The 25,981-nt window shown below is 37.8% G+C and overlaps 1 protein-coding gene and 1 pseudogene across 4 annotated transcripts in view; one reads left to right on the top strand and one right to left on the bottom strand.

Moving 5' to 3' along the window:
* CEP162 (centrosomal protein 162) overlaps nt 1-25,734 on the bottom strand; it is a 65,277-nt gene extending 39,543 nt beyond the window's left edge. Inside the window, exons 1-11 of one of the 4 annotated variants that reach the window (XM_045572762.1) lie at nt 25,481-25,734; nt 24,343-24,457; nt 18,752-18,866; nt 15,846-15,992; nt 15,358-15,541; nt 13,089-13,156; nt 10,541-10,656; nt 6,378-6,408; nt 4,620-4,736; nt 1,330-1,533; nt 661-742 (exon numbers count right to left, since the gene is read on the bottom strand). In XM_045572762.1, coding sequence (XP_045428718.1) covers nt 661-742; nt 1,330-1,533; nt 4,620-4,736; nt 6,378-6,408; nt 10,541-10,656; nt 13,089-13,156; nt 15,358-15,541; nt 15,846-15,992; nt 18,752-18,866; nt 24,343-24,399 — 1,121 coding nt within the window. In that variant the 5' untranslated portion in view covers nt 24,400-24,457; nt 25,481-25,734. Of the gene's footprint in view, nt 1-660; nt 743-1,329; nt 1,534-4,619; nt 4,737-6,377; nt 6,409-10,540; nt 10,657-13,088; nt 13,157-15,357; nt 15,542-15,845; nt 15,993-18,751; nt 18,867-24,342; nt 24,458-25,480 lie in introns of those variants that run through there. The other 3 variants (XM_036414479.2, XM_045572763.1, XM_036414482.2) reach the window with 3 other exon arrangements.
* Nucleotides 8,005-9,200, top strand: LOC123651347 (annotated as a pseudogene).
* Nucleotides 25,735-25,981: the final 247 nt, after the last annotated feature.

The following is a 25,981-nucleotide window of genomic DNA, read 5'->3' as shown; positions in this document are numbered from 1 at the left end:
TTATCATCATCATCCAGTTGCTGTGACAGCTCATGACTGAAGTGACTTTATTGTAGTTTCATCACTTGAATGATGGGGACTAAGGATGCCTGTCCTACTTGTTCTAAAAGCACATGAGATAATGGATCTGACACTCTAAGTGACACACAAATGCAAAGTTGTTTCATGATGAGGTTATTGTGATGTGCTATTCTGTACAAGAGCGGGAGCATTTTCTCCAAGTCCACTTCTCTTGTGTCCAAACTCATCCTGTGAGATGATGGCCAGTCTACAACTAATTATAAAACTAACTGGCTTATAAACAAAAAGATCTATGACTCATATATAGAATAAAATTCATTTTCCATCCCTTCATTCAAAATCAACTGTCCCTGAGCTACTTAAAGCTGAAGAAATTATATTTTTTCAATAAAAAGCTTTAAGACTACTTAATGGCACTTATCTATTATTTTCTTATTTTAGCACTAGGAGAATTTTGATGAATTAATTGAGTAAAAAGTAATTTAAAAAGAAGAGAGCAGTGGCTCATACATAGACACATACAAGTTACACATTAATCATTCACTAGGAATGATAATGTAGAAAAATGATTCTACAATTTTCCAGACAAAACAATGAACAATCAAATAACTTGCACAATCCAATTAAAAGAACACATACCTTACAGATTGTAATTCCAAACCACTGATACCAAAGGAATCTATTCTAATAGTTTTCATCAGTTCCTCTACTGTGGGCAGATCTAAGAGGGAAAAATGTTAAAATAGCAACTATAAATGTTAGGTCACTTGCTTAATTTTATGTCTCATATCAACAAAATTACTTTTTCTCCAATTGACATACTAGTTAACAAAATGACTCATACAAGAAACCCACTGTAAACTTCCCGTACCAAGACAATTTCCTTTGATAGTTATATTTGAAATATATGTAATTATATATTTAATGCATAGATATACAAGTCTCAAATATATGTATCTTGGTAGAGTCATGTACACTTTTTTTTTTTTTGCTAAATATGTATTTAGTTGATTCCTAAATACTGTTCTCTATTTAAAAAATAACTTTAGTCTATGTTCATGGAAAAGATTAAAAAATGTGAAAACAATTCAGTAATTTCTTAATTTAGTCAAAGCAGATTAGAAAAGAAACTGAAATTTTATCCCATGTTCACCTCTAACTTTATAGTTAAACCACTGACTTCCAGATTTCACTTGAACAAACTGTTTAAAATAAACTCAGAGATTGAGAAATAATCACTACAGAAAATTGTGTCCAAATTACACTAAATTGGAAACTGTTCAGAGAGGATCTTAAATAAGCTTTTACCAGATTCCGTAGTAGAGATGTTTTTGGAGGACTCCTCATTTTCTTGAGTATGATCTTTCTCTGAGCTCTTGACATTTTCCATGGCAGTAGTCTCAATATTTTGTTTATCAAGATCTCCCAAGGAATGGGCCACGGAATGGGCTATATGACAATAAGCCTGATGAAGAGCTTCAATATCACTATTGCTTTGTCCAAAAGAAACACCTGTTAAAATTAATGTAATCTCCAGTATAATCCCACAATTACATGAGAAATATATATTACACTAATGTCATCTCTTAATCTGAGAAGAATGATGAACAAGACATAGGACAATGATGACATTACAGAGTTAAGTACAAAACTAGGTAATATATAGTTATGGGCCTACCAATATACATCACAACAGGCTTAATCCCCAGTAGGAGACATGCATGAGACAATAGATCAATGATTCTCTCTCATCATTGATGTTTCTCTTTCTCCCTCACCCTTCCTCTCTGAAATCAATAAAAATATAATTAAAAAAAATTAAAACAAAAAGGAGGGATACTTAGAGCAGAATTGTGAACAGTTAAGTGACAAGTGGCAGGGATTTTTAAATAGGACTTGAAAAAGATCTTGCCTATTAAGTAAGCCTAACTCTTCCCCTAACCATCTGTCACACTGAGTAGCATGACTAAAGAAGAGAATTGATCTTTATGAAGAAAGAAAAAAAGGCAAAGGTGTTTCTTTTCTCCTCTACAGAAATATCCTAAATACTTAAGTATCTGCAGATATACCAGTATATAAAAGAAATTACCCCAAGGGTAAATAGCACAGCGGTACTGAATGATCATACCTAATTTATCAGGTATGAGGTTTCCGAAAGAAGAGGTTCAAGGCTTTAAAGAAACAGGAGAACAAATGTGCAGAAAAACAAATGACCTAAAAGTTACAAATTAAAAGTAGAGGATAGAGAGGTATTAGGTGCTGCTCAGGAAACAGAGCAGGGAGGGATACTTTTCTCCTAAATTTACCAAAGTGATATTAAAATATCTCAAGAGTCATACAAGTTAACTTTTTTCATGCCCTTTATGAGAAAAGGCCTGACCAGTCTGCCTTTTACATTAAAAGGAGAGTATTCTATGTAGCTTATTTCATATATTATTATCATCATATATTTTTATATAAAACGCTTATATTTGTCCACTTAAGAAAGTTGAGACAGGTCAAACGCTGAGTTGCAGAGGCATGCATCAGGTTGTGGAGCAATACTGTCACCTTGTGACTGCTCCGGTCATGCAGCCATAGCACAGTACGGTGCTGCCCGAGGGACAAATGAAAACAAATGGAAGACTGGTGTTAGGGGAAAACTCTCTTCTATAAATACCAACCTTTTTTTCAATAAAACACAAGAATTTCATCCATATTATTTTTAAAAGATGATCTTTGACAATGCTGCACCTAATATGAGCCGGCTTAATTCTAGAAGCATGGTAAAAACAAAAACTGAAACTTCACTTATCTTTTCAGTTCTTAACCCAAGTTCAGATACTCATTTGAAAATTTCAAGTGTACTTCTGAAGTAGCAGGTAAATTCAATAGCCCACAGCTAATCAGATTTATACTATAACTAGAGGCCTGATGTATGAAATTCGTGCAAGATTAGGCCTTCCTTCCCCCAGCTGCTGGCACTGGCTTCCTCCAGCATCAGGGACCCAGCCTCTGGCAGGCACTCGGGACCTGGGCTTCCCTCTTCCGGCTTCTGACAGACACCTGGGACCCAAGACTGGGCTTCCCTCCAGCCCCTGCTTTGTCCAGGAGGACGTCCGGAATGATGTCTGGAAGGATGCTCAGTCTAATTAGCACATTACCCTCTTATTATTATAGATACTTTCAGGTTCTTTATTATAACTTAGTACTATTAAATTATAATAATGTTAACAACCACAGAGTTGTTATTTCTTGTTAAATCTTAACAATGTACTACACAACATGTTACCACAGCTGACCATTACAAGGTCTAATTTTAAAGAAAAACAGGTTTGGAAGCATAAACTGTCCAGTGTCAACCAAGTGATAATTGGCAAGGATGAGAATAAGAATCGAAGTGTACATGACCATAAGTTCATACTCTACTATATTCCATAAAGTGACATCAAAATATTTTAGAGGCAAGAACACTTAAGAAATAATACCAAAAAAATTATAGCTTTATATAACTGCTTGGATCATCTCAAAAGAATTTTTAGTTTTAGCAATACTTTTATTTTTATTTTTGAGTTTTTTAAAATAACCTACAGCAGTGGTTTTCATATTGTATTTTATAAAATCATGGTATTTCAGAGAAAATCATGTGTTCCACAGATGTTTGGTTGAAATGTCATTTTTAAATGTGCTTTAAAACTTAAAAATTGTAAAAGAAGTAATTTAAATACTCAAATGTGCCACTTATTTAATTGTAGGCAAAGTTCTGATTCTGAAGACTATCAGAGTCAGAACTTTGCCTCTTGCTGTGTTTTCATGCATATCTTAGAACAAAGTTTTCCTTGCCATACTGTACATACATGACAGTATAAAGTATTGCTGATTAGAAAAAACTACAGCTCTATACTGGTCTTTTAAAAGAATTCATGTCTGCTTACTGAAAACTCTGCAAGTGGATTTACTATCAAAGCACATAAATGAAATGAACTTAAATAAACAGCAGTAATACTAGCAGAATACTCAGGTAATAACAAGTAAATGAGTAACTTGTCTTGATGGGAAAATTCTGTTGTAGTTTTTGACTTTTATATATTTATATTTTAAAACGGAAAGGGTGAAACAAGTGAAGATAGTGGTGACTCTTAGAATGGCAGTGACTAGAAAAGAGGTCTGAGTAGACTTGTATTATAGTTTGGGCTGGGGGGTGGGACCCCAGGAGGTTGGTCAGCCGAGAGGGGAAGGGGCAATGGAAGGTTGGTCAACCAGCCCCCGCATTGGGGCTGGTCAGGGGGGCCATTAGGGCGAGGGAGTGGGACCACGGGAGGATGGCTGGCTAGTGAGGAGGGGCCGTGGGAGATTGGCTGGGCAGGGGGTTAGGGTCTTGAAAGATTGGCTATAGGACCACAGTCACCACCAGGGGGCAATTCCTGCAGTGAGTGTCTGCCCCCTGGTGGTCAGTGCGCATCATAGCGACTGGTAAACTGGTCATTCTGTTCGTAATAGTTGCTTAGGCTTGATAGATAGATAGATAGATATAGTTATTATCTATTATGTATAAATGAAGTCAATTAGTCATAAAATATTACACATTTAGAAAATATTGAATTTTCAAACATTTTTACCTGTTCCTGTCATTTCGTTGTCAGTTATTTCGGGCAGAACCTTTGGCACCGTAGTTGCTTTACCTTGTTCATCAAGGTTGACCTCTGCAACAGAATCTAATGAATCAAGTAGCACCACTAGAACAACATACAAGAAAAATTATTAGGAATATAAAGAAATTTGTATGGTCCCTTTAAGAAAGTATTTTAATCATAGGCAATCCATATAAAAACAAAGATATTTACACATAAAGAATATATAATCATGTACTATAATAAGAGAGCATGATTTTCTCCTTATGTACAAAATGTAGGTTTACATTAACATACATATCTATGTTCACATATAGACCTAATGTATATTTATATGTAGAATGTAAAGGGCCTGAGAAAAATCAAATACACCAACTTTCTTAAGCTATACCCGACACTTGACAATGTGATATATTTATACTTTATGAAATATTTATCACAATGAAGCAAATTTATTTAGTTTTTACATGTGGTGAGAACACTTGAGATCTCCCCTCTTAGCAACAGTACTGTTAACTACAGTTCACACTAATCTCCAGAATTTTTTATCTTGCATTAACTAAAACTTTGCATCCTTTATCCAACATCTTCCTATATCTTGTGCCTGGCAAGCATTATTCTATCCTTGCTATGATTTTTGTCATTTTTAGATTCCACATATGAGATCATATAGTATTTGTCTTTCTGTGTCTGCCTACTACACTTAACTAAATGTCCTCCATGTTCATCCATGTTGTTCAAATGGCAGAATTTATTTATTTATTTTTTAAGGCTAAATATATATTATTATTTAAGTATTTAATCCATTTCAAATTGATTTTTGTACATGTTGTGGATAGGGATCCAGTTTTATCTTCTGTACATGGCTATTTTCCAAATGCCATTTACTGGAGCAACTATTCTTTCCTGTGTATTCTTAAAGTCTTTGTCAAAAATTGACCATTTATACATAGCTCTATTTCTGGAAATTCTATCCTATTACATTGATTTATGTTTATTTTTAATACTAATAGCATACTGTTGATTACTACAGCTTTGTAACAGTTTGAAATGTTAAATAACAGTACATGTGATTCCTCCATTTTTGTTTTTTTCCAAGACTGAGTTGGCTATTTGGATCTTTTGTGGTTCCATATGAATTTTAAGATTGTTTTTGAAAAATGTCATTGGAATTTTGATAGGGACTGCACTCTATCTGTAGTTCACTTTGGGTAGCGTGGACATTAAAACAATATTAATTCTAATCATGTACATGTGACATTTCCATTTACTGTGTCTGCTTCAATTTCTTTGATATTTTGTAGTTTTCAGTGTACATATATATTACTTCCTTGGTTAAATTTATTCTTAAGTTTTTATTCTTTTGAATATTATTTTAAATGGGAATATTTTTTCATAATGTTTCTCTGATTTTGATATCAAGGTGATCTCAGTGTCATAAAATGAGTTTGGAAGTATTCCTTCTTGTTCTTTGTAAGACTTTTAAAAAATTGGTATTGATTCTTTGAACATTTGGTAGAGTATAGCAATGAAGCTATTCAGTCCTGGGCTTTCAAAAAAGAAATTTTCTTAAATATAACAGAAGGATTCAAGATAGGCAGAAGAGACATATTACTGAGACAATCTGTGAATGTTGATTCGTTAGAGTTATTAAAAAACAAGCACAAATAGTGGTTTATTCAGATTTAGATGAAATGCTGAACAATTTTTTTTGCAAACTAAAACATAAGTATACACAATATTTACCATTGGCCAGCATGCCAGTTTTCTCTTCTTCCTAAATTAAAGGTATAAAAGAATCATATCATTTAATATCAATGTTATATAAATGATAATGGAAATAGTAACAAAATTTGAAAGCCAGTGCTCTACTCCATTATGAAAAGATCAGGAAATGTTCTTTCTAGATGTATCACCCTCAATCAAATGATAATTCGACAGTACTAGAGAGTGTAGCTATGAAAAAAATTATAGAAGTTTCTTCAGAATCTTAGCAAATTACCAGTAATTAATTTGGGCCTTCATAAAAGCCTTGTTTAAAGTATCTAGATGCCCTCTGCTCATCTACTTTGCTCAGATTTTTTTTTTTAACTGCAGAATATAAGATTCCTTCTAGTATTGTAACATCAGCATTTCTCCCTTATTGTTAAGAATTAATGATTAAATATAACTTATACTCATGGTTTCATCTACATTTTGAGAGAAAGTTTTCAAAAAGGTAGGCCACCAAATGATAACACAATTGCAATTCATCAACATTATGGATTCCCTTAGATTCAGAATAACTTTTCTAATTAGTGTCACCTATATTCTCCCCTTGGATAGGCAGTATGTAGGATTACCTATATATACTAGAGGCCCAATGCACGAAATTTGCGCAAGAGTAGGCCTCCCGTCACCTGGGCTGCCAGCACTGGCTTCCCTCTGGCACCAGGGACCCGGTCTTCCCTTTGGCTGCTGGCAGGCACCTGGGACCCGGGCTTCCCTTGCAGCCCCTGCTTCATCTGAAAGGTTGTCCTAAAAATGTTGGGTCTAACTAGAATATTACACTTTTATTATTATAGATAAGAGCCAAGCAACCAGAACAACGGAACGACCAGAACAACCAGTCACTATGATGGGCACTGAGGTGGCCAACCGGCCTCACTGGGGCCATGACTGGCCCCCCTAACTTCTCACAGCCCATACCCCCGTTGGCCCCGCTCCCGATCAGTCCCCCACCCCAATGGGGGTGGGGCCAGCCAGCCAACTGCCCACGCCCTCCTTCTCCAGCTGGCCCGCCCTGATTGGCCCCCCATCTGGACAGGTCAGCCAGACCCCACTCGTGCACAAATTTGTGCACCAGGCCTCTAGTCTTGTTATAACAGAGCTTTATTACCTTCCTATTTTGATCATTACCCAAAGACTCTCTCCTAGGTTTCCACTTTTAGGTTAACATATTTTTAAGGCAGGCTACCCTTCCTTAATATAGCACACCACTGTGCCTTCTACTAACCTATTTATTTTTCATAAAATATTATAATTGTCATATTCCAAGTATAAACCCCATCAAACTAAGAATACTCATCAGATCTCTTTAATTCTGGGGTATTTCTAAGGTCACCTGGATTTTTCCACCCAAGCTACATGATACAGATATCCAAAAGCAAATTACTAGGTTAGAATAAGATAATTTTCTTAAGAAAAGAATATTTATAAATACCCAGAAGGGTTCCTTACTTTTTAGATAGTTTATGGTTTCACACGTTAAAAACATCTAGCCCTTACATGTAGTCCCAAAAGAGACTGTGTCCAGATCAAGACCAACATAATAATAACTGTCCTACCAGTTACTATTAGATAGTTCAAGGGCAAGTTATATCAAGTAGGCGATATGCTGTAGTACCCTTAACTAATCTTGGTAAGCAATGTTGAATGTGAAGAGTAATTTAATTTATGATCGCAGACACTAATGTCACTATAAATACTAAGGAGTGGTATTTATTGTATTCACAAGGACAAGACCTACCAATTAGAAAAGTATAATTTATTATGTCTGCTTAAAATTAGACTTGAGATTTTAATTAATTTTTCAACTTCTAAAGCTTAAGGAAATTACTTGCCAAAAGATATCCTTAAGACTATCACCAACTGCCATGATATTTCATTGAGATTTATACCACACTGACATCCTGCATTAAGGAAATGTCTTTATGTGAAGAGATGTAGAACTTTACAAGAATAAGCAAGACGATAAAGAATTGATCTTGCATCCCCGTGTGTGTGCACTTATCCTCAGCTGGTCTGCCCTAGATCCCCTGAGCATCAGCCCTTGTCCCCCACTCAGCCCTGTTTCTTTCCTCTCCAACAAGATAAAAGAAACTATCAAGAATCAAGAGCAACTTGCCAAACTGCAGGCACAAGTGCACGTTGGTGAGAAACGAACTGCTCGTAAAAAGAAGGTGGTGGTTCACAGAACAGCTACAGCAGATGATAAAAAACTTGTTCTTATTAAAGAAGTTAGCGGTAAAGAATATCTCTGGTATTGAAGAGATAAATACGTTTTCAAACTAAGGAACAGTGATCCACTTTAACAACCCTAAAGTTCAGGCATCTCTAGCAGCGGACACTTTCACCATTACAGGCCATGCTGAGACAGAGCAGCTGACAGAAACGCTACCCCACATCTTACACCAGCTTGGTGCAGACAGTCCGACTAGTTTAAGGAGACTGGCTGAAGCTCTGCCCAAATAATCTGTAGATGGAAAACCGCCATTACTACTGGAGGGGGTGGTGATGATGAAGTTTCAGATCTTGTGGAGAATTTTGATGAGGCTTCCAAGAATGAAGCAAACTGAACTGAGTCAACTTCTGAAGAAGATAACCTTGAAGAAGTTTCTGGGAGCTGCTATTTTATATTATGACTGCTTTTTCAAATTTGTTTATGGATCTGATAAAACTAGATCTCTAATATTTGTTAGCCCAAGGCCCCTGGACATAGCAGCTCTTTTCAGTTTTTGCTTATACATAAATCATTCTTTGCAACTAATTAAGCTGAAAAAGTTTGGGAATAAAGTTTGAAAAGGTTAATAAAGTTCTCTGCCTAGTATAGTTTTATTTTTTATTTCATTGACACTGATTTGTACGCAGAAAGCAAAGTTGTTTGTAGAAACCTAATCATGGCATATAATGACATAATCTTTGATGGAATTTTATTAAAGACTACAGGCCAGGTGCACAAAATTAATGCACGGGGGTGTATGTCTCTTAGCCCAGCTTGCACCCTCTCCAATCTGGGACCCCTTGAGGGATGTCCAACTGTCCATTTAGGCCCTATCCTACTGGACTGCTGGATCACAATCCAGGACTGCTAGCTCCCAAATGCTCACCTGCCTGCCTTCCTAATTGCCCCTAACTGCTTCTGCCTGCTAGCCTGATCACCCCCTAACCACTCCCCTGCCAGAATGTTTGCCCCAAACTTCCCTCCCGTGCAGGCCTGGTCACCCCTAATCACCTTTCCCTGCAGGCCTGGTCACCCCCAACTGCCCTCCCCTGTACGCCTGGTCCCTCCCAATTGCCCTCCCTTACTGGCCTGATCACCCACAACTGCCCTCCCTTTCAGACCTGGTCCCTCCCAACAGCCCTCCCCTGCTGGTCATCTTGTATCCACATGGGGGCAGCCATCTTGTGTGTTGGAGTGATGGTCAATTTGCATATCTTTTTATTAGATAGGATATGAAGCCTGATGCACAGGTGAGGGCCAGCTGGTTTGCCCTGAATGGTGTCCCAGATCAGGGTGGGGGTCCCCTTGGGGCATGAGGCGGCCTAGGTGAGGGGCCTGTGGTGGTTTGCAGGCCAGCCATGCCCCCTGGTGACCCAAGTGGAGGCCCTGGTATCTGGGATTTATCTATTTTCTATAATAGAAACTTTGTAGCCTTGAGCGGAGACCTAGGCCCACCAAGGCAGGTGGAAACTTGGCTTCCTCCATCACCCAGGGGAACTCAAGCCTCCTGCTCTCTCCAGTTCCATGGCTGCCGCCATTGTTGTTGGGATTTATTTATCTTCAATAATTGAAACTTTGTAGCTGTGAGTGGAGGCCGGGGGCCACCAGGGCAGGTGAAAAGCTTGGCTTCCTCCATTGCTGGGGGAAACCCAAGCCGCCTGCTCTCTCCATGGCTGCAGCCATCTTGGTTGGGTTAATTTGCATATTTGCTCCTGATTGGTTGGTGGATGTGACTTGTGGGTATTGCATATTACTATTTTATTAGATAGGATTTAAATGGTAGAATCATGTAACAAAAAACAAACAACAAACAAAAGACTATAAATAACTCCATATTTTGAACTCTCCAAATAATAACAGCTAAAGTTATTGCCTGAATAACAGATAAAAAAGTTTCAAAATTATCAAATACATAATTAATGTATACCTGTTTGGGTGCATTTATTTTTTCTGATTTGGAATTTTCTCTGGAATTAGTCTCTTCATCTTTAGTAGTCAAAAGCCCATCAATTTCCTCATCTTCAAAATCATCACTGTAATTTTCTAAAGAAAATTTTTTAAAAATATAAGGATCACATAAAAAAATCAATTTCTAGGAAATGACTGATTTCAAAAGGAAGAATTCCACATAAGAGTAATTTATTGAAATATTGACATAAATTAACAGATTTTTTGCAAAGATTTAATAATTCAATTCATAGGACTATCTTAATTTATCCTATTTTTTGTACTTTCAAGTAATTTTATTTTTAATCTTTTATAGTATTAATGAACTAAAAATGTCTAGAGCTACCCAAAAGATTTTATGACATCTTTAAAACAAATTTTAAAATTTGTTTTTTAAAGACAAAAATCTTAAATTGCTTATTTATAAAAGCCAGCACTATTGTAAAATGTTGATTTATAAAAGGACAGATTTTGTGTATTTCTTTTTAAGTTTTTTAAATTGATTTTCGAGAGAGAGAAGGGAAAGGCAGAGAAAGAAACATTGATGTTCAATCGGCTGGCAACTATGTGCCCCCTACCAGCGATTGAACCCACAACCCAGGCATGTGTCCTGCTTAGGATTTGAACTGGTGACCTTTTGGTGCATGGGACTATGTACAATCAACTGAGCCACACAGGCTAGGGCTACTCATTTTTTAAGTTGATTTTTTTTGGTATCTGAGGTATCTCTACTATAAGCCTTAAATGATACTCATGAGAGGTCTATCTCTGATACTTCCCTTAGGAAATATTGGCCTATATGACCTTCACTATTTTCCAAGACTGGGCACTTCTCAGCTAATGGCCCAAATTATATCTCAATGACTTTGCAGCAGATGGAAAGGGTGTGTCCATGTTAACATGATGCCATCAGACTATTTATTGAGAAGATAGGGCAGGGATAATTTGGCCAGGATTTACTCAACAATTTATAACTTGTTTATAGCTCAGACCTACAGGCTGTAAAGTGTAATAACCTTTACAGGTTGGAATCAATTATTCTAGAAGGAAATGCACTCTTACTTGTAGTTCAAAAGAGAGATCACATTCAGAAACAGGATGGCCCGGTGGGAGAAAGACTGATGAGGTACTAGAGTCTGCTTCTGGAAAGAATGTCCTTCAGTCTTCTTTTAGAAAGGAGGAGACAACTTAAATGTAGTTATTAATGGAAGTGTGGAAATACACTTGAGAGGGATTGGAAATTAAACAGAGATGCTTCCATTGAGACCTGCCTACAGAAACATTTCCACTTTAGTTCATAAGGAAGATGAGGTTGGAACAGCATGGGTACTGTAACCTAGGCAGATAAGCTAGGTTACTTGGTTAACATCTGTATTTGGAAGTTGAGAAGCTCACCTTTGTTTCTCCTCCATTTGAGAAAGAACACTGAGATTTTTAAATATCAGTAGAAACAATTAAATTCACAAACAATTATTGAGAAATTACTTTGTATTAGACATTGTTCTAAGTTCTAGGACCAATATAAAAATGATGAAGATTCTAATATTTTAGGCAGGAAGCACTAAGTTTTAGGTAACCTAAAAGATTAAATTTGCTTAAAAAAAGATGTACATGGAAGGGGGAGACATGGGAAATTATGACAATGAACTTAGACAACTACTTGGGATTTGGGAACTACTTCCAATCAATGGAAGGGAATGTATTGTTTCTGGGACCACAAACAGGTAGCATAAGAAACAGTGCAAGCAATATAACACTTAACAGTGCAACCAGGAGCCAGAAGTCTTGGAATCACTACTTAATTCTACTACCTTCAGCTATAGAACTGTCAGCAGTTGTAAAATATTATTTGAAAGTAGACACCAATAAGATAAAGATGCATATTGTGAACAATGTGTCCTAATTCATATTCAGACAATGAAGAGAAAAAATACAGCAAAAAGGTATAACCAGCCAAAAGAAGGAATAACAGAATACTATAAATAATCAATCCAACAAAATGTAAGGCAAATAAAAATAAACAAAAAGATGGAAAGATACAAAAACAAATAGCAATACAGTAAGTAATCAATCCAGTAAATATATTTTTATAAAGTGTAAACACCTGAATTAAAAGTCAGAGATTGTCAGATTAGATAGAAAAGCAAAACCCGGCTATATGCCATCTATAAGAAAATCACTTTATAACACAGATACATTAAAAGTCAAAAGATGGAAAAAAGATGTACTGCCACAATTAAGCTTTAAAGGTATTTGTCTTGGCTCCACAGATTTCCCTGCTCCTAGCACAAAACTCCTCCTTTCTGTCTTCCCAGCTGGCCCACAGCCCACTCCCAACAAGTAAGGCAGCGTGCACCGTTAACAACTTTCCGGTGGCTCAGGTTACAACACAAGCAATTGGCACTACCTGTTCAAAGCTCTTTCCAAGACAATATGATTTCCCTTTAATTATTTTTTCTTACCAATATCTTTATTAAAAGTTATATTATCTTTTCAAATACTGTAAATTTTAAAACTAATGAAATTACCTGCCAGTTCTTCATGCTTTGATTCATTCTCATGTTTATCTTCAGTTAATTCTATATTAGCTTGATTACTAGAAAAAATATGCATTTAATTTAGTATCACATGTTAATACATTGCCATGCAATCCTTCATATATATTTTTTAAAATATCTAACATTATATATTTCTTCTCATGTTCTATGAAATGCAAAAAACGTGGGAGCTATAAGCAAAACATTTTGAAAATAACATTTCTTTAAAGCTTAATTGTAGCTGACAAAATAATACAAAGGAAAATATGCTGTATTTTTTAACTCTATTCATAAATTTGTGCATTTACATGTCTCAGGATCATCCTTTTTACACTAAAAAGATATCCTTTTTACACTAAAGATTAGGACTTGACCACAAGTTATGAGAACCAGTGAAGTCTACAAGGAGGCTAGGAAAAAAATACCATAGTCATTTACATGCTAACAAGGAACTTAATCCTGAAATAGGAGCTAAATAGGAATCTTACCAAACTCGTGCCTAAAGGTCACAGCTAGTGGGCTGCATGCCTCATTTAAAATCCATCGGTAGCGAGTTTGACATGCTTGTGAGAAAAACTCAGCAAGGTAACAGAGAAGCTGGAGCAAGTCTGAATTGCACTGGATCTATTAGTTCAGATATGCTTTCTTTCAAACCCAGGAATCAGTTCCACCTTTTTCAGTCCATCAATCCTGCCTCCAGTGAGATTAAAAGGTCCAAAAAATTATAAAACTACTAGAGGCCCAATGCACAAAATTATGCAAGAGCCTCTGCACAGTGGCCCCCGCCCACTGTGGCTTTGTCAGGAAGGATGTCCAGTCTAATTAGTGTATTACACTTTTATCATTATAGATGTTAGTAATAGCAGAAAATAATTTTGCATTTCAATACTATGCTGCATCCTGACTAATCTGTTTCAGAGCAAAAATATCAGTAGTTAAGAATTTTGTTAGGAAGTCAGAAAAAAGTTAAATACTGCAAATGGGCAAAAATCTTGTGACTAATAAACCTGAACAGGCTTAATCTATGTAGTCACTTGCAAAAAGTAATCACCATGGGTCTGCATGTTCCTGATGGGTATACCAAGAATGCAAGGCATGGATTCCCCACTTCCTAGGTCATTTCTCAGGGTCATGTTTGCTATGAGCAACCTTGAGAGATGAAGCAATGTTTCTGCCCAAAGAGAAGGCTTGTTTCCACTTTATCATCAAGCAGTAGATTCTCTATGCTCAGTGACAGGTCCTCTCCTGTAAAGCAACCACCACGTGTGCAGACAGCCATCACAGACCCGTAGTGTTGCCCTGTGGGCCTTGGGGGGCATAGGGAACTGAGGCAAATGAATTTGGCACTCAGGTACTGAACTGCTTTTGTTGTGCGAAATAAAGCCCTTTGCTTCTGACCCAGGAATCTTGTGTTTGTAAGCATTCATGACTGGCAGGCTAACTTGCTAACATCCAAGTAGGGTAACAATCTCAGAGCCTGCACAGCCCACAGTAGTCACTGCTTTGTCCACCATCTGTGAGAACCGAAGCCTCGTGAGGAAAGCAGGTACTCTAACAACCAGAAATTAGTATTCTCCTGACTCTTAAGATAATTATAGTTTGGTGTTATTCAAAATCTTAGAATTACAATCTGACTTTGACTTAAAATTAATATATTAAATGATATATAAAACTGAGGAAATGAAAGATAGTAAGGATTCACAAAGATCTTGAAAATGTCAAATGTCTACCATACTTAGAGGACCAGGCTCAGTCAATTAGTAGGATTTCCAGAATAAATGAGGTTTTCAGATACTTATTAGGGTGAAATATACACAAAGGTAGGACACAAACCCTGGTGTCCTACCTTTGTGCTCCTAGTCTTTGCTCCCTGATTCCCCAAGCCCTTTCTATTCCTTTCCCCTCTGAGTATACAACAGCTCCTACACTCAGTTATTTACCTTATCTGTGGAAAATCACTTGACAAACTACTTTCCTAGTAAGGTCTTTCTGGCAAGGTGCTATTAGTCTCAGTAGTGTCTCAGGCATGACATTCAGATATCTGGAGGCAGATATCTCAAATACAAATCAATGTATTTTGTTCACATAAAAGAAAAACTCTGACCAACATAATAAACAGAAAATAGAGTTAAAAATAAGATTCTACTTCTGCCTGTTATAATATTTACCCATTTTAATCCATGTATATACCAGTCTTTCAAAAATACAGAAAAACACAAAAAAATCATTGAATGATTAGTTTATAATATATTTACATTACCTATGTAAAGCTTTAAAATGTGTGGAATCATTAGAATCCAATTCCTTATTTAATCTTGAGTAATCAATGGAAGACGTTAACCCTTTCTCAAGTCTGGCAAAAAATTGCTCTTTTTCTTCTTTTTCTTCAAATGTGTCCAATCCCAATCCAAGTACACTTTGATTGACCTCAGAAACTACTCTCTCTAAATGAAGGCACAAATACATTTTATTAACATAAAAAATTTTGATAAAATTAACTTTAGTGATGCATTTATTGACATTATATAATAAAATTTTAAAACATATTTTACTTAATCTTTCACCTAATATACGATAGATGTATATTCATAATCAATAAGCAGGATTATAAGGTTTCTCTAGAAATATACTTGTAAAATCTTTTAGGAAGATATTAAATCTAAGTGCTTCAAGATTGTAATTTTTGTAAAAATTCTGATTATAAGCATAGTAACTAACCTGTCAACTCGTATGTCTCACATTTCTTACCATTTGTTTCTAAGCTGTCAATGCTTAGGATGGAGGTTCCACTGCTCTTGAGAAACTGAATCCTCTCAGCAGACTCCTCTTCTATTTCCATAATAGGCTGAGAAGTCGTCTTTGTTTTCAGATAGCTTACATTTGTTCCCAGCTGTCCTAGGGATGGGAATAAATATAACTGGATATTTATATTCAGGACATTGTTTTGACAACTATGCCAATACCATACTATTACACTAATTTTGTGGACAGTAGCTATAAAATAAATCTAATGTATTAAGTAAAAATCTATCAAACCTAAAATTCACAAAAGAAAAATTATATTTGTTTGCAGAGTGTCTTAAGAATATTTTAAAATTTAAGCCGAAACCGGTTTGGCTCAGCGGTAGAGCGTTGGTCTGCAGACTGAAAGAATATTTTAAAATTTTGCATTATGAGGGCGAAAAGAGCACAGAACTTTTATACATCGTACCATGCTATTTTAAAGAACAGTGCCTGCCCTATGTGAAGGAAGAGTAGTAAATAACCAGCTGAAATGGGAAAGGGAGACAATTCCAGGCAGAGGGTAGAGGAACAAAGGGTCAACAATGCGAGGAAACAGCCATATCTGAGGATGCAAAAGGCCAGTGAAGGTGGGTGTAGAGAGTGAGGGTAAGTCAGGGTAGAAATAAGCACAGAGCAGGAGCTGATGGCTAGACCATTCTCATCTTCACAGGCTGGGGGTAAGATTTTCTCTTTATTCCAAAAACAATAGAAAACAATGATAAAGTTATGTAATATCAAATTTTCTTTATCCTAATAGTACAACATTTATTGTAAACAACTGATATACAGAGAAAGTAAAAGACTACATTACATGATAGAAATACTATTAAGATTAGAAAAATATAACTGTTGCTTAGCAGGAAGCCTTAAGAAGTCACAAATTTTGAATGTAATTTCCTAATTAGTGTCCTCTTGAAAAGGGTTCAGAATCTATTTTATGTCTTTAGGTGTGCATAATGGTTTGATAGCTCAAATAACTTCCATGGCTGCAGAATATCAAGAGACAAGAGACAGGTTAAGAAAGTGCATGCGAAGTTTGGGGTGCTGCGGTGCTATCTGTCTGGGTCTCATCCTGGTTCCAATGCTGGACGCAGGGATGTGACCCATGCTAATGGAGCTCACGAGAGACTACTATAACCGAAACCAAGGCTCAACTGATTTATTTGTAATGAAGAGGACACCCAGGAGGATTAGATGGTTTTACCCTTCAGGCCGGTGGTTCTCATCCTTCCTAATGTAGCAACCCTTTAATACAGTTCCTCATGTTGGGGTGATCCCCAACCATAAAATTCTTTTCGTTGCTACTTCATAACTGTAATTTTGCTACTGTTATGAATCGTAATGTAAATATCTGTGTTTTCTGATGGTCTTAGGCTCTACAGCAGGGGTTCTCAACCTATGGGTCACCTAAGACCACTGGAAAACACAGATATTTACATTATGATTATGATTACGAATATTAGTCTAGGACCTATTCTTTCCCTTTGAATTTACACATCATTCCACCTCTGATTATTTTCTAGAAAAGATACTTCAATGCTAATTAACTGTTAAAACTTTGTCAACAATTCCAATAGCACTTCATCATATTATATCCTTTACACTGGAGGGAAGATTCTAAAAATGAATTCTTCACATGCAAACTAACACTGTTGTATAGTTTGGGGACTTATAAAAAAATGCACTGAATTTTTCAATTAATCAATTCCTTATTTACATTATTAAGAACAGACAAATGACTACCAAATTCACTCTTACATTCATTTGTTAAACTCATTCATTATTTGCTACTGAGGGTCAGGAGATACAGGGAAGTGTTTCCTGCCTCACAAAGCTGCCAAGCTCAGCAGTAGGTTACAAGTATTTCCATAATGCATCAATGCTATTAGAGTGTTTTGACACTGAAACAAAGGAGAAAATAATTGTGTTGATAAGGGAGTTAGAAGAGTTAGGGAAGGATTGCAAAAGAGGTAATACCTAACTTTACTGGACAAGAAGGATGAGAGGGAAGGCATTCTAGCAGCAAGAAAGCATGAGCTGACGCACACAGGCATGGAGCCTGTGGTGCTTCCAGGGGAGAAGGAATAACCGAGTATGGCCGGAGCACATGAAGCTAGAAAGGAGGGTTCCAGTCAGATTACGCAGAGCCTTAACTGGCATGAGGGCATTCAGGCTATTTGGGGGGAAGAACAAAAGCCATGGGTAAATCTGCCCCCTAGAGAAGAGATACTAAAACTTATCAGTTTAAAAAATGGTGCGTAATGACCCACAGCAGTGTGGACATGGGTATTTCATGGTCATCTCAGTTCCTTAGAGATACGGCGATCACCATATGTAGTAGTACAGTGAAGAAAACACTCCAGAGCAGGAGTCACCACGGGCGGTCTGTGGACCACTGGTGGTCGGTGAGGTTGTCAACTGCTGCTCCAGAGAGTAATTTTCTATTTGTAACAATGCAATGAGGAATAGTTCTGCGATAAATTATTTATTTTACTACTGTTATAAGAAACTGTGATACCAAAATCTATAGACTTGTTAAATTCTGCCCCTGCAATGACATTAATATGTTGTCAGGATATTTTATTAAATCACCTTAAATCAATTTACCATTAAATATAATTATATATAAACATACTAATATTATTCATCATCTTAATTTGAATAAATATAAATGATCTCAATGTAAAATAATCTAATAATGTAGAAACATAGACTCTCAATTATTTAATACTGTATATAATAAAGTGAAGAAAATAAATTCAAATTATTTTCTTTATATATTTATAGTACAGTAACAAAATCTAGAACTAAAAGTCTTGACTGACCCCTTGTGGTCAAATAATGTGAGATGAAAAATGAGTAATATTTACCACCATCTTCAAAATCATCTTCTGTTATCCACCATGGCAGTGCATCTTTCTTTTTCACTTCTCTTTTAGGTTGTCTAGCTGTTTTGTTTGAATTTTCAAAAGAGTCATCTGAAAGCTGAATCAGATATAAGCTACTAAATTTTAAGTTTGAGAATTTCATCACTAAAATGTTTCTTCCTTCTCTCATAGTTAAACTATTATATACATAAGCAATATTCTCAGCATTAATGTATGAATTCATATTTCTAAACATATATGACCAAAAATCAAGCATAAATCTCTGAACACCAATTTTATAAACAGAATTAAACAACTAAACTACCTAGGGAGAACAATAACAACCAAGAAATAAAGAAAATTTGATCAAGGAAATCAGAAAAGAAAAATACAATCCTCTTTTAGACATTTTTGAGGGTCTAAGAATAAATAATGATTGAGCAAAATGAGCAAAATTACCTAGAACACAGAATTCTAAGACAGGGAGAGTTGAGTTTTAGGTGTTTACCAGAGAAATTAGCATTTTGTCACAGTAATTGATAGGATTTAATAAATATTTATTTGTCTTTTTCAACTCTTCAGATCCAAATTTTACTACAATCCTAAACTCCCTACACTAACCCGAACCTAGCCCCCTTACTCTTAGCCAATAACTTGGCCTCTCTCCTCACTGAGAAAATAAAAGACCTTCAATCAAAACCTTTCCCCCTCACTCCATCACTAAGCTCACCTGTTAAAGCACATGTGTCAAACACAAGGCCCGCGGGCCAAATCCGTCCCGCCAGGCCTTGCAATGTGGCCCGCACCGCGCTGTCATCACTGCACTCCGCTGCGTTTCCATCACAATGACAGTTTATGACTGTTCAGTAAACCATTCGGCCCTCGATTTAGGCTGGATTTTAGATTTTGGCCCCTTCTCTGATTGAGTTCGACACCCCTATGTTAAAGCATTGCTTTTCTCTCTGAAACTTTCTTCCACTTTATGGAGACCCTGCAGAGGGGTCACTTCCAACCTCTCCAAGTTCTTTCTTCCTTGGTTATCCCATTTTATCTGATTCTTAATCCCTCCTCTCCACCCTACCTTCAGATTATAAACCTGCTCTTCACATTCCCAGGTACAATAGTGGACTGGAAGAATGAACACTCTGGTCTCCTCTATTTAAAAAAAAATCTAAACTAAACCAAACCAAACAATCCTTTAAACCTGGTTCTCATCCAAAACAGCTCTCCTCGAGGTACTAAAGACCTCTAAATACCACCAATAAAGGACTACTGTCAGCCACCTTCCCTGATCACGACATGGAACTTGATGTCTATGGGTGACCAGCTCTGAAACGTCTTGAAACTCTCTACCTTTAACTTCACAGCATTCACATCCTCCAAGTTCTGTGGAAAACTTGGTGGTTTAGTGGGAAAAGCTCAGTAACCTTCCTCACCCACCTATTCAATATTTTAATAGCTCTTGGCAATGTCCATTTCTTTAATTCTAAACTTCCCCAGGACTCTGCTCTGGGTTCTTTTTATTCTCATTCTACACACTCTTCCCAAGGATGGAACCAACATTGATCCTATATCTGTTCTATGTCAGGATTTATTCCCAAGTTATCTCAATCCTGAAGTAATCTAGGAGAGATTCACAGGCAGGGAAACAGCTTAAAGAGGTTAAACATCTTGCCCAAGCTGCTACTGCTGGTGTTACAGAGCTGGGTTTCAAACTGAGATCTCTGTGACTAAAACCATCCCACTTTCTTTCTTTCTTTTTAAAATATATTTTATTGATTTTTTTACAGAGAGGAAGAGAGAGGAATAGAGAGTTAGAAACATCGATGAGAGAGAATCATCGATCAGCTGCCTCTTGCACACCCCCTATTGGGGATATGCCAGCAACCAAGGTACATGCCCTTGACCGGAATCGAACCCGGGACCTTTCAGTCCACAGACCGATGCTCTACCACTGAGCCAAACCGGTTTCGGCCGTTTCACTTTCTACTACACTGTTTAGTCTCCCAACTAGGACATTGCTACCAGAGTGACCTTTTAAACTTCCAAGATGACAAGACACATTTCCACCTGCCAAGACACATGCCAACCAAGCTCAATGATTTGTAAGACAGTCAATTTTGAAATGCTCAAAAGTAACTAATTGTCTTCCCTGACAACCAGGCAGGAAGAGAGGAGGGAAGAACATATATTATTTATCCCACCTGAATTTTAGTTGCACCACCTTCCACTCAGTCTCTAAACTTCACTATCACCTCAAAATATCTCATTTCTCGCTCCTTCCTACATCTTACTGTTTATCAAATTCTGAGAATCTGTCTCAGACTCAGTCTGTTTCTCCTAATCTTCTCATAGTGTGTGGAAGGTTTTGGGGCCTGACAGATCTGAGTTGAAACTTCAACTTCAAAATATGCTAGCTCTATTGCTTAGGGCAGTGGTCGGCAAACTCATTAGGCAACAGAGCCAAATAACAACAGTACGGCGATTGAAATTTCTCTTGAGAGCCAATTTTTTTTTAACTTAAACTTCTAACGCCACTTCTTCAAAATAAACTTGCCTAGGCCGTGGTATTTTGTGGAAGAGCTACACTCAAGGGACCAAAGAGCTGCAGGTGGCTCACGAGTTGCTGATTGCCAATCACAGGCTTAGGGAATATTACATCTCTCTTTACTTTATTCACCTGTTAAAAATAGCCATAATAGCACTGACCTTGTATAGTTGTGGCAAAAATCAGAAAGAAAAAAGATAGAAATGCAGAATTCCCACCCTATTGTCTAATTCTAATACATAATAGGTATTCCCACTTTTGACAAAATTGCACTGCTTTCCAGATTACAATAATTAAATACAAAACAGCCCTGGCTGATATGGTTCAGTTGGTTGGAGTCTTATCCCATGCACCAAAAAGTCAGGGCACATGCCTAGGTTGCAGGCTTGATCCCCAATGACATCTCTCTCTCTCTGTCTGTCTCAAATCAATAAAAATGTATTTAAAACAAAAACAAAACAAAAGCTCTAGTTGATTAAGTGTCTAGGTGGTTAAGTGTCGGCCTATGGACTGAAGAATCCCAGGTTTGATTCTGGTCAAGGGCATGTACCTTGGTTGTAGGCTTGATCCTCAGCCCCCATTGGAGTGTGGAAGGCAACCAATCGATGTGTCCCCCTCTCACATAGTTTCTCTTTGTCTCTCCCCCTCCCTTCCACTTTCTCCAAAAATCAATGGGAAAAATATTCTCACATGAAGACTAACAAAAACGATGACAACAACAACAAAACAAAACAAACAAAAAAAAAAAAAGAAAGAAAAAAACTGGTCCCCAAGTAATTAACAGTGCTGCAAGGATATGAAGAAATTGGAATCCTAATACACTAATACATTGCTGCTGGGAATAGAAAATGGTACAGCCACTTTAGAAAACAGCCTGGCAGTTCCCCAAAAGTTAAACAGAGTTACCATATGACCTAGCATTTCTACTACTAGGTATATACACAAGAGAAATGAAAATGTACATCCACTCAAAAACATGTGCATGACTGTTCAAACCATAATTATTCATAATTGCCAAAAAGTGGAAAGAACTCAAATGTCTTTAAACTAATAAGTGGGTAAACACGTGGTAAATCCATACAGTAAAATATTATTAAGCTATAAAGAAGAATGAGACATTGATATATGCTACTTGTCAGATTAAACGTTCTTATGATGAGAAACAGAAAATAGACCTATACTAGTAAAATAATAGTTGTATAGTATTATTATACTTTTGTATAGTATAAATACATGGTATACTAAGTAACTTGGTGGTTTCTTTTTTACTAAAAACACACACACACAAAAAAAAAACACACACACATTTTTTCCCTGATATTTAAGATGCGATTTTTGCCAGCCCTGTGAAGAACAGGGGAACATTATTAGCAGAGAGATCAGCTAGTGCAAAGCTCCTACTATGAATTGAGCTTGACATGCCTAGAGGGGAAAAGGCCACTGTAACATAAATGGATAATAAAAGTGATATAAAGTCAGTGAGATAGACATGAGCAATATCATCCAGGGCTTTGTAAACCCTGGAAATGAGTTTGGACTTTTATTATCTACTAAAGGCCCAGTGCATGAAACTCATGCACCTTCTCCAATCTGGGAATCCTTGGGGAATGTCTGGCAGTCACACATCCCTCTCACAATCTGGGACCGCTGGCTCCTAACCACTCACCTGCCTGCCTGCCTGCCTGATCGCCCCTAGCTGTTCTGCCTACCTGCTTGATGGCCCCTATCGGCCTCTGCCTTGGCACCCACCACCATGGCTTTGGTGGGACATCCAGAAGGCCTGGAAGATGTGTGGTCTAATTAGCATATTACCCTTTTATTAGTATAGACTCGAGGCCTGGTGCACGAATTCATGCACAGGTGGGGTTCTTTGGCCTGGCCGGCAATCAGGGCGATCAGAGCCGCTGGCCAGGGGCAGGTACTGTGGGAGGTTGGCTGTGGGAGCACAGTGACCATCAGGGTGCAGCTTTTTCATTGAGTGTCTGCCCCTTGGAAGTCAGTGCACGTCATAGTGACCCGTCCTTCAATCCTTCAGTTTATATATTTTTATATAAATGATAGAAGGCCAACAGACTCTGCTATATATAACACACCATGCAGGCTGCAGACTGGTGAAGGAATGCTGGGACAGTACTTGGGAACTGCTGTAGCAGCCCAGCTGAGCTGTTGGTGTCCTGAACGAGGATAGTGGCAGTGAAAAGGAAGGGAATAGAAGGATGGCAGGTATAATGTGGAGACAGAGTCCACAAAGCTTGATGATGGACTGGATCTTAACCTGTTAACCGTGAGTTCCCTTTTTAATGACACAACTCTTTCACTAGGACGAGTCAGTATGTCACACCCGGAGGACGTAATTTCATATTATTTTTTTAAATTTATTCTTAATGAAAATAAATGATATATATATATATATATATATATATATATATATATATATAAAATTTGTTTATTTATATATATATAAAGCACAAAGGAAAATACAAAATTACAAAAAAAATAGAAAAGAATACCGACACAAAAAAAAATGGACATGTCGAATTAAAAAATTATAAATTTTACAAACAATAATAAAGATTACAAAAAATAGCTGAAACCGGTTTGGCTCAGTGGATAGAGTGTCGGCCTTCGGACCTAAAGGTCCCGGGTTCGATTCGGTCAAGGGCATGTACCTTGGTTCCCGGCACATCCCCAGTGGGGGGTGTGCAAGAGGCAGCTGATCGATGTTTCTCTCTCATCTCATCGATATTTCTAACTCTCTATCCCTCCCCTTTCCTTCCTCTCTGTAAAAAATCAATAAAATATTTAAAAAAAAAAAAAGATTACAAAAAATATATACCGTCCCTCTCGGGGCACAACATATATTTCAAGGACATATTCATATGTCCTACCCATTCCCGATATTGTTTATGTTTGATGTATTTATAGGTCCCGCTCGGTTAACAGGTTAAGAGGTGAAAGAGAAAACTGAAGGATGAGTGTTTTTTGTTTTGTTTTGTTTGTTTTTTTTACCAAATTTACAATACACCTTTTAAAAATATATACTTACCTCTTTCATGAACTGTTCAAACTCTTCATCCAGTTCTTCTTTGGAATAGTGAGACATAATCAATAATTTTCACTTGCCAACATAAACATTCCAAAGTATTTACAACCCCAGAACACTAAATAACAAGAAATAATAAACATCTTTTGAGGAAATTTATATCACATCATGAAAACAACGACTTAAACCTCAGACATTTTTTATGGTTTTAGTATATATGCACACTTATGGACCAGAAACTTGGGGAAGAGATCCCTAACTTATTCATAAAACTGATTTGGAAAAGCAGCTATCACAATCTGCCTTTTACTTAAGAGTCCAGAAATACATTTTTATTGTTAACATCCTATGGTTCAAGGCCTCCACCATATTTCATAACTCTATGCATGTGCGTATGTGCGCGCGTGAGTTAAAATTTAACATCCCTTACAGGTCCTCTCAAGGAATCCTTTAAAAATTAGCAAATGCAACAAACACACACACACACACCACGTTTCTTTTTGGCAAAGCACAGGGCAATTTGGGCTGACTTATCACTCAATCCATATTAACAGCTTTGCAAAACACGCTTTCCAGACACGGGATGTTTCCAAATACATACATATAAGTGGAATCAAGTGGAACTGATTAAGACTCAAAACCTACCTGAAATAAAATTAATGGAATATACACACCAATCAGAATCAAGTTGTTGATTTTGTCGCGAGGGAAAGCCAACAAAAAAAACGATGCAAAGGTGGCGTGCAGCTTAAAGCTCTCCCAGCACCCCCTTTGGAACTCAGCTTTCCGGGGCGCCGCGCTAGGCGGCTTCCCCGCTCAGAGGCGGGGAGAGGGGAGGGTGCGCGCAGAGCCCCACACCCCGCACCCAGCCTGCGGGAGAAGAGCCCCTCCTCGCCCTCATCTGCGTCTCTCAACCCTTCAAGGTGCGTGAGGTTACGGTCAAGGGCTTCCAATTCCCAGGCAGAGGCGGATCCCACCCACCGGGTCCCCACTCGGCAAGGGTCCCGGCTCCAGGAAGCGCGGGCTCCGGGGGCGGCGGGAAGACAAAGGTGCACCTGCAGATGGAGGTGGGGAGGGACCCAAAACGAAAGCTCTGAGCACACACTCGGGCCCCGGGATGCCGTGCCCGTGCCGCACCCACCTGCGCCTCCGAATTCCGCGCTTTGCCGGGAAGTCCGCTGGGGGCCAGGCAGTTGTCACGGTAACGGACGTCAGCCGCCGGGCTCGGAGTCACATGACCCGCGCTTGTCACGTGGCCTGTGGCTCCGACGGGACGGCGGTTAGCGTCTTTTTGCCTCAGCCAGTGAGGGTGGGAATAGCCTCGGCTTAGGACATTAAAGCGGGAAGAGCTGTCGCTGCCTCACGGTAGGGACCCCGTGTCTCCCTCCGCGCTCTCGCAAACGTGAAAGCACCGACCGGTTAGGAGAGCGGGAACGCGGACATGATGGGTGTTGTAGGTCCAACGCGTGGGCTTCTGGGAAACGTAGTTTAGCGCCCCGAGTCCTTGTAGTTCCTTGCTTCTCATCTCTTCCTAACCTTTCCCACCTTTGTCATTTCAGCTCACTGCTTAACAAGCAAAAGTTTTGAAAACATTTAACTGATTGGGTTTTACGTGCAAAGTCCTGTGTGGCGTTTTAAGAGA

Source organism: Pipistrellus kuhlii, unplaced genomic scaffold, assembly GCF_014108245.1.
Source record: "Pipistrellus kuhlii isolate mPipKuh1 unplaced genomic scaffold, mPipKuh1.p scaffold_m20_p_5, whole genome shotgun sequence".
Lineage (NCBI taxonomy): Eukaryota > Metazoa > Chordata > Mammalia > Chiroptera > Vespertilionidae > Pipistrellus > Pipistrellus kuhlii.
This window is presented reverse-complemented; position numbering and strand designations above follow the sequence as displayed.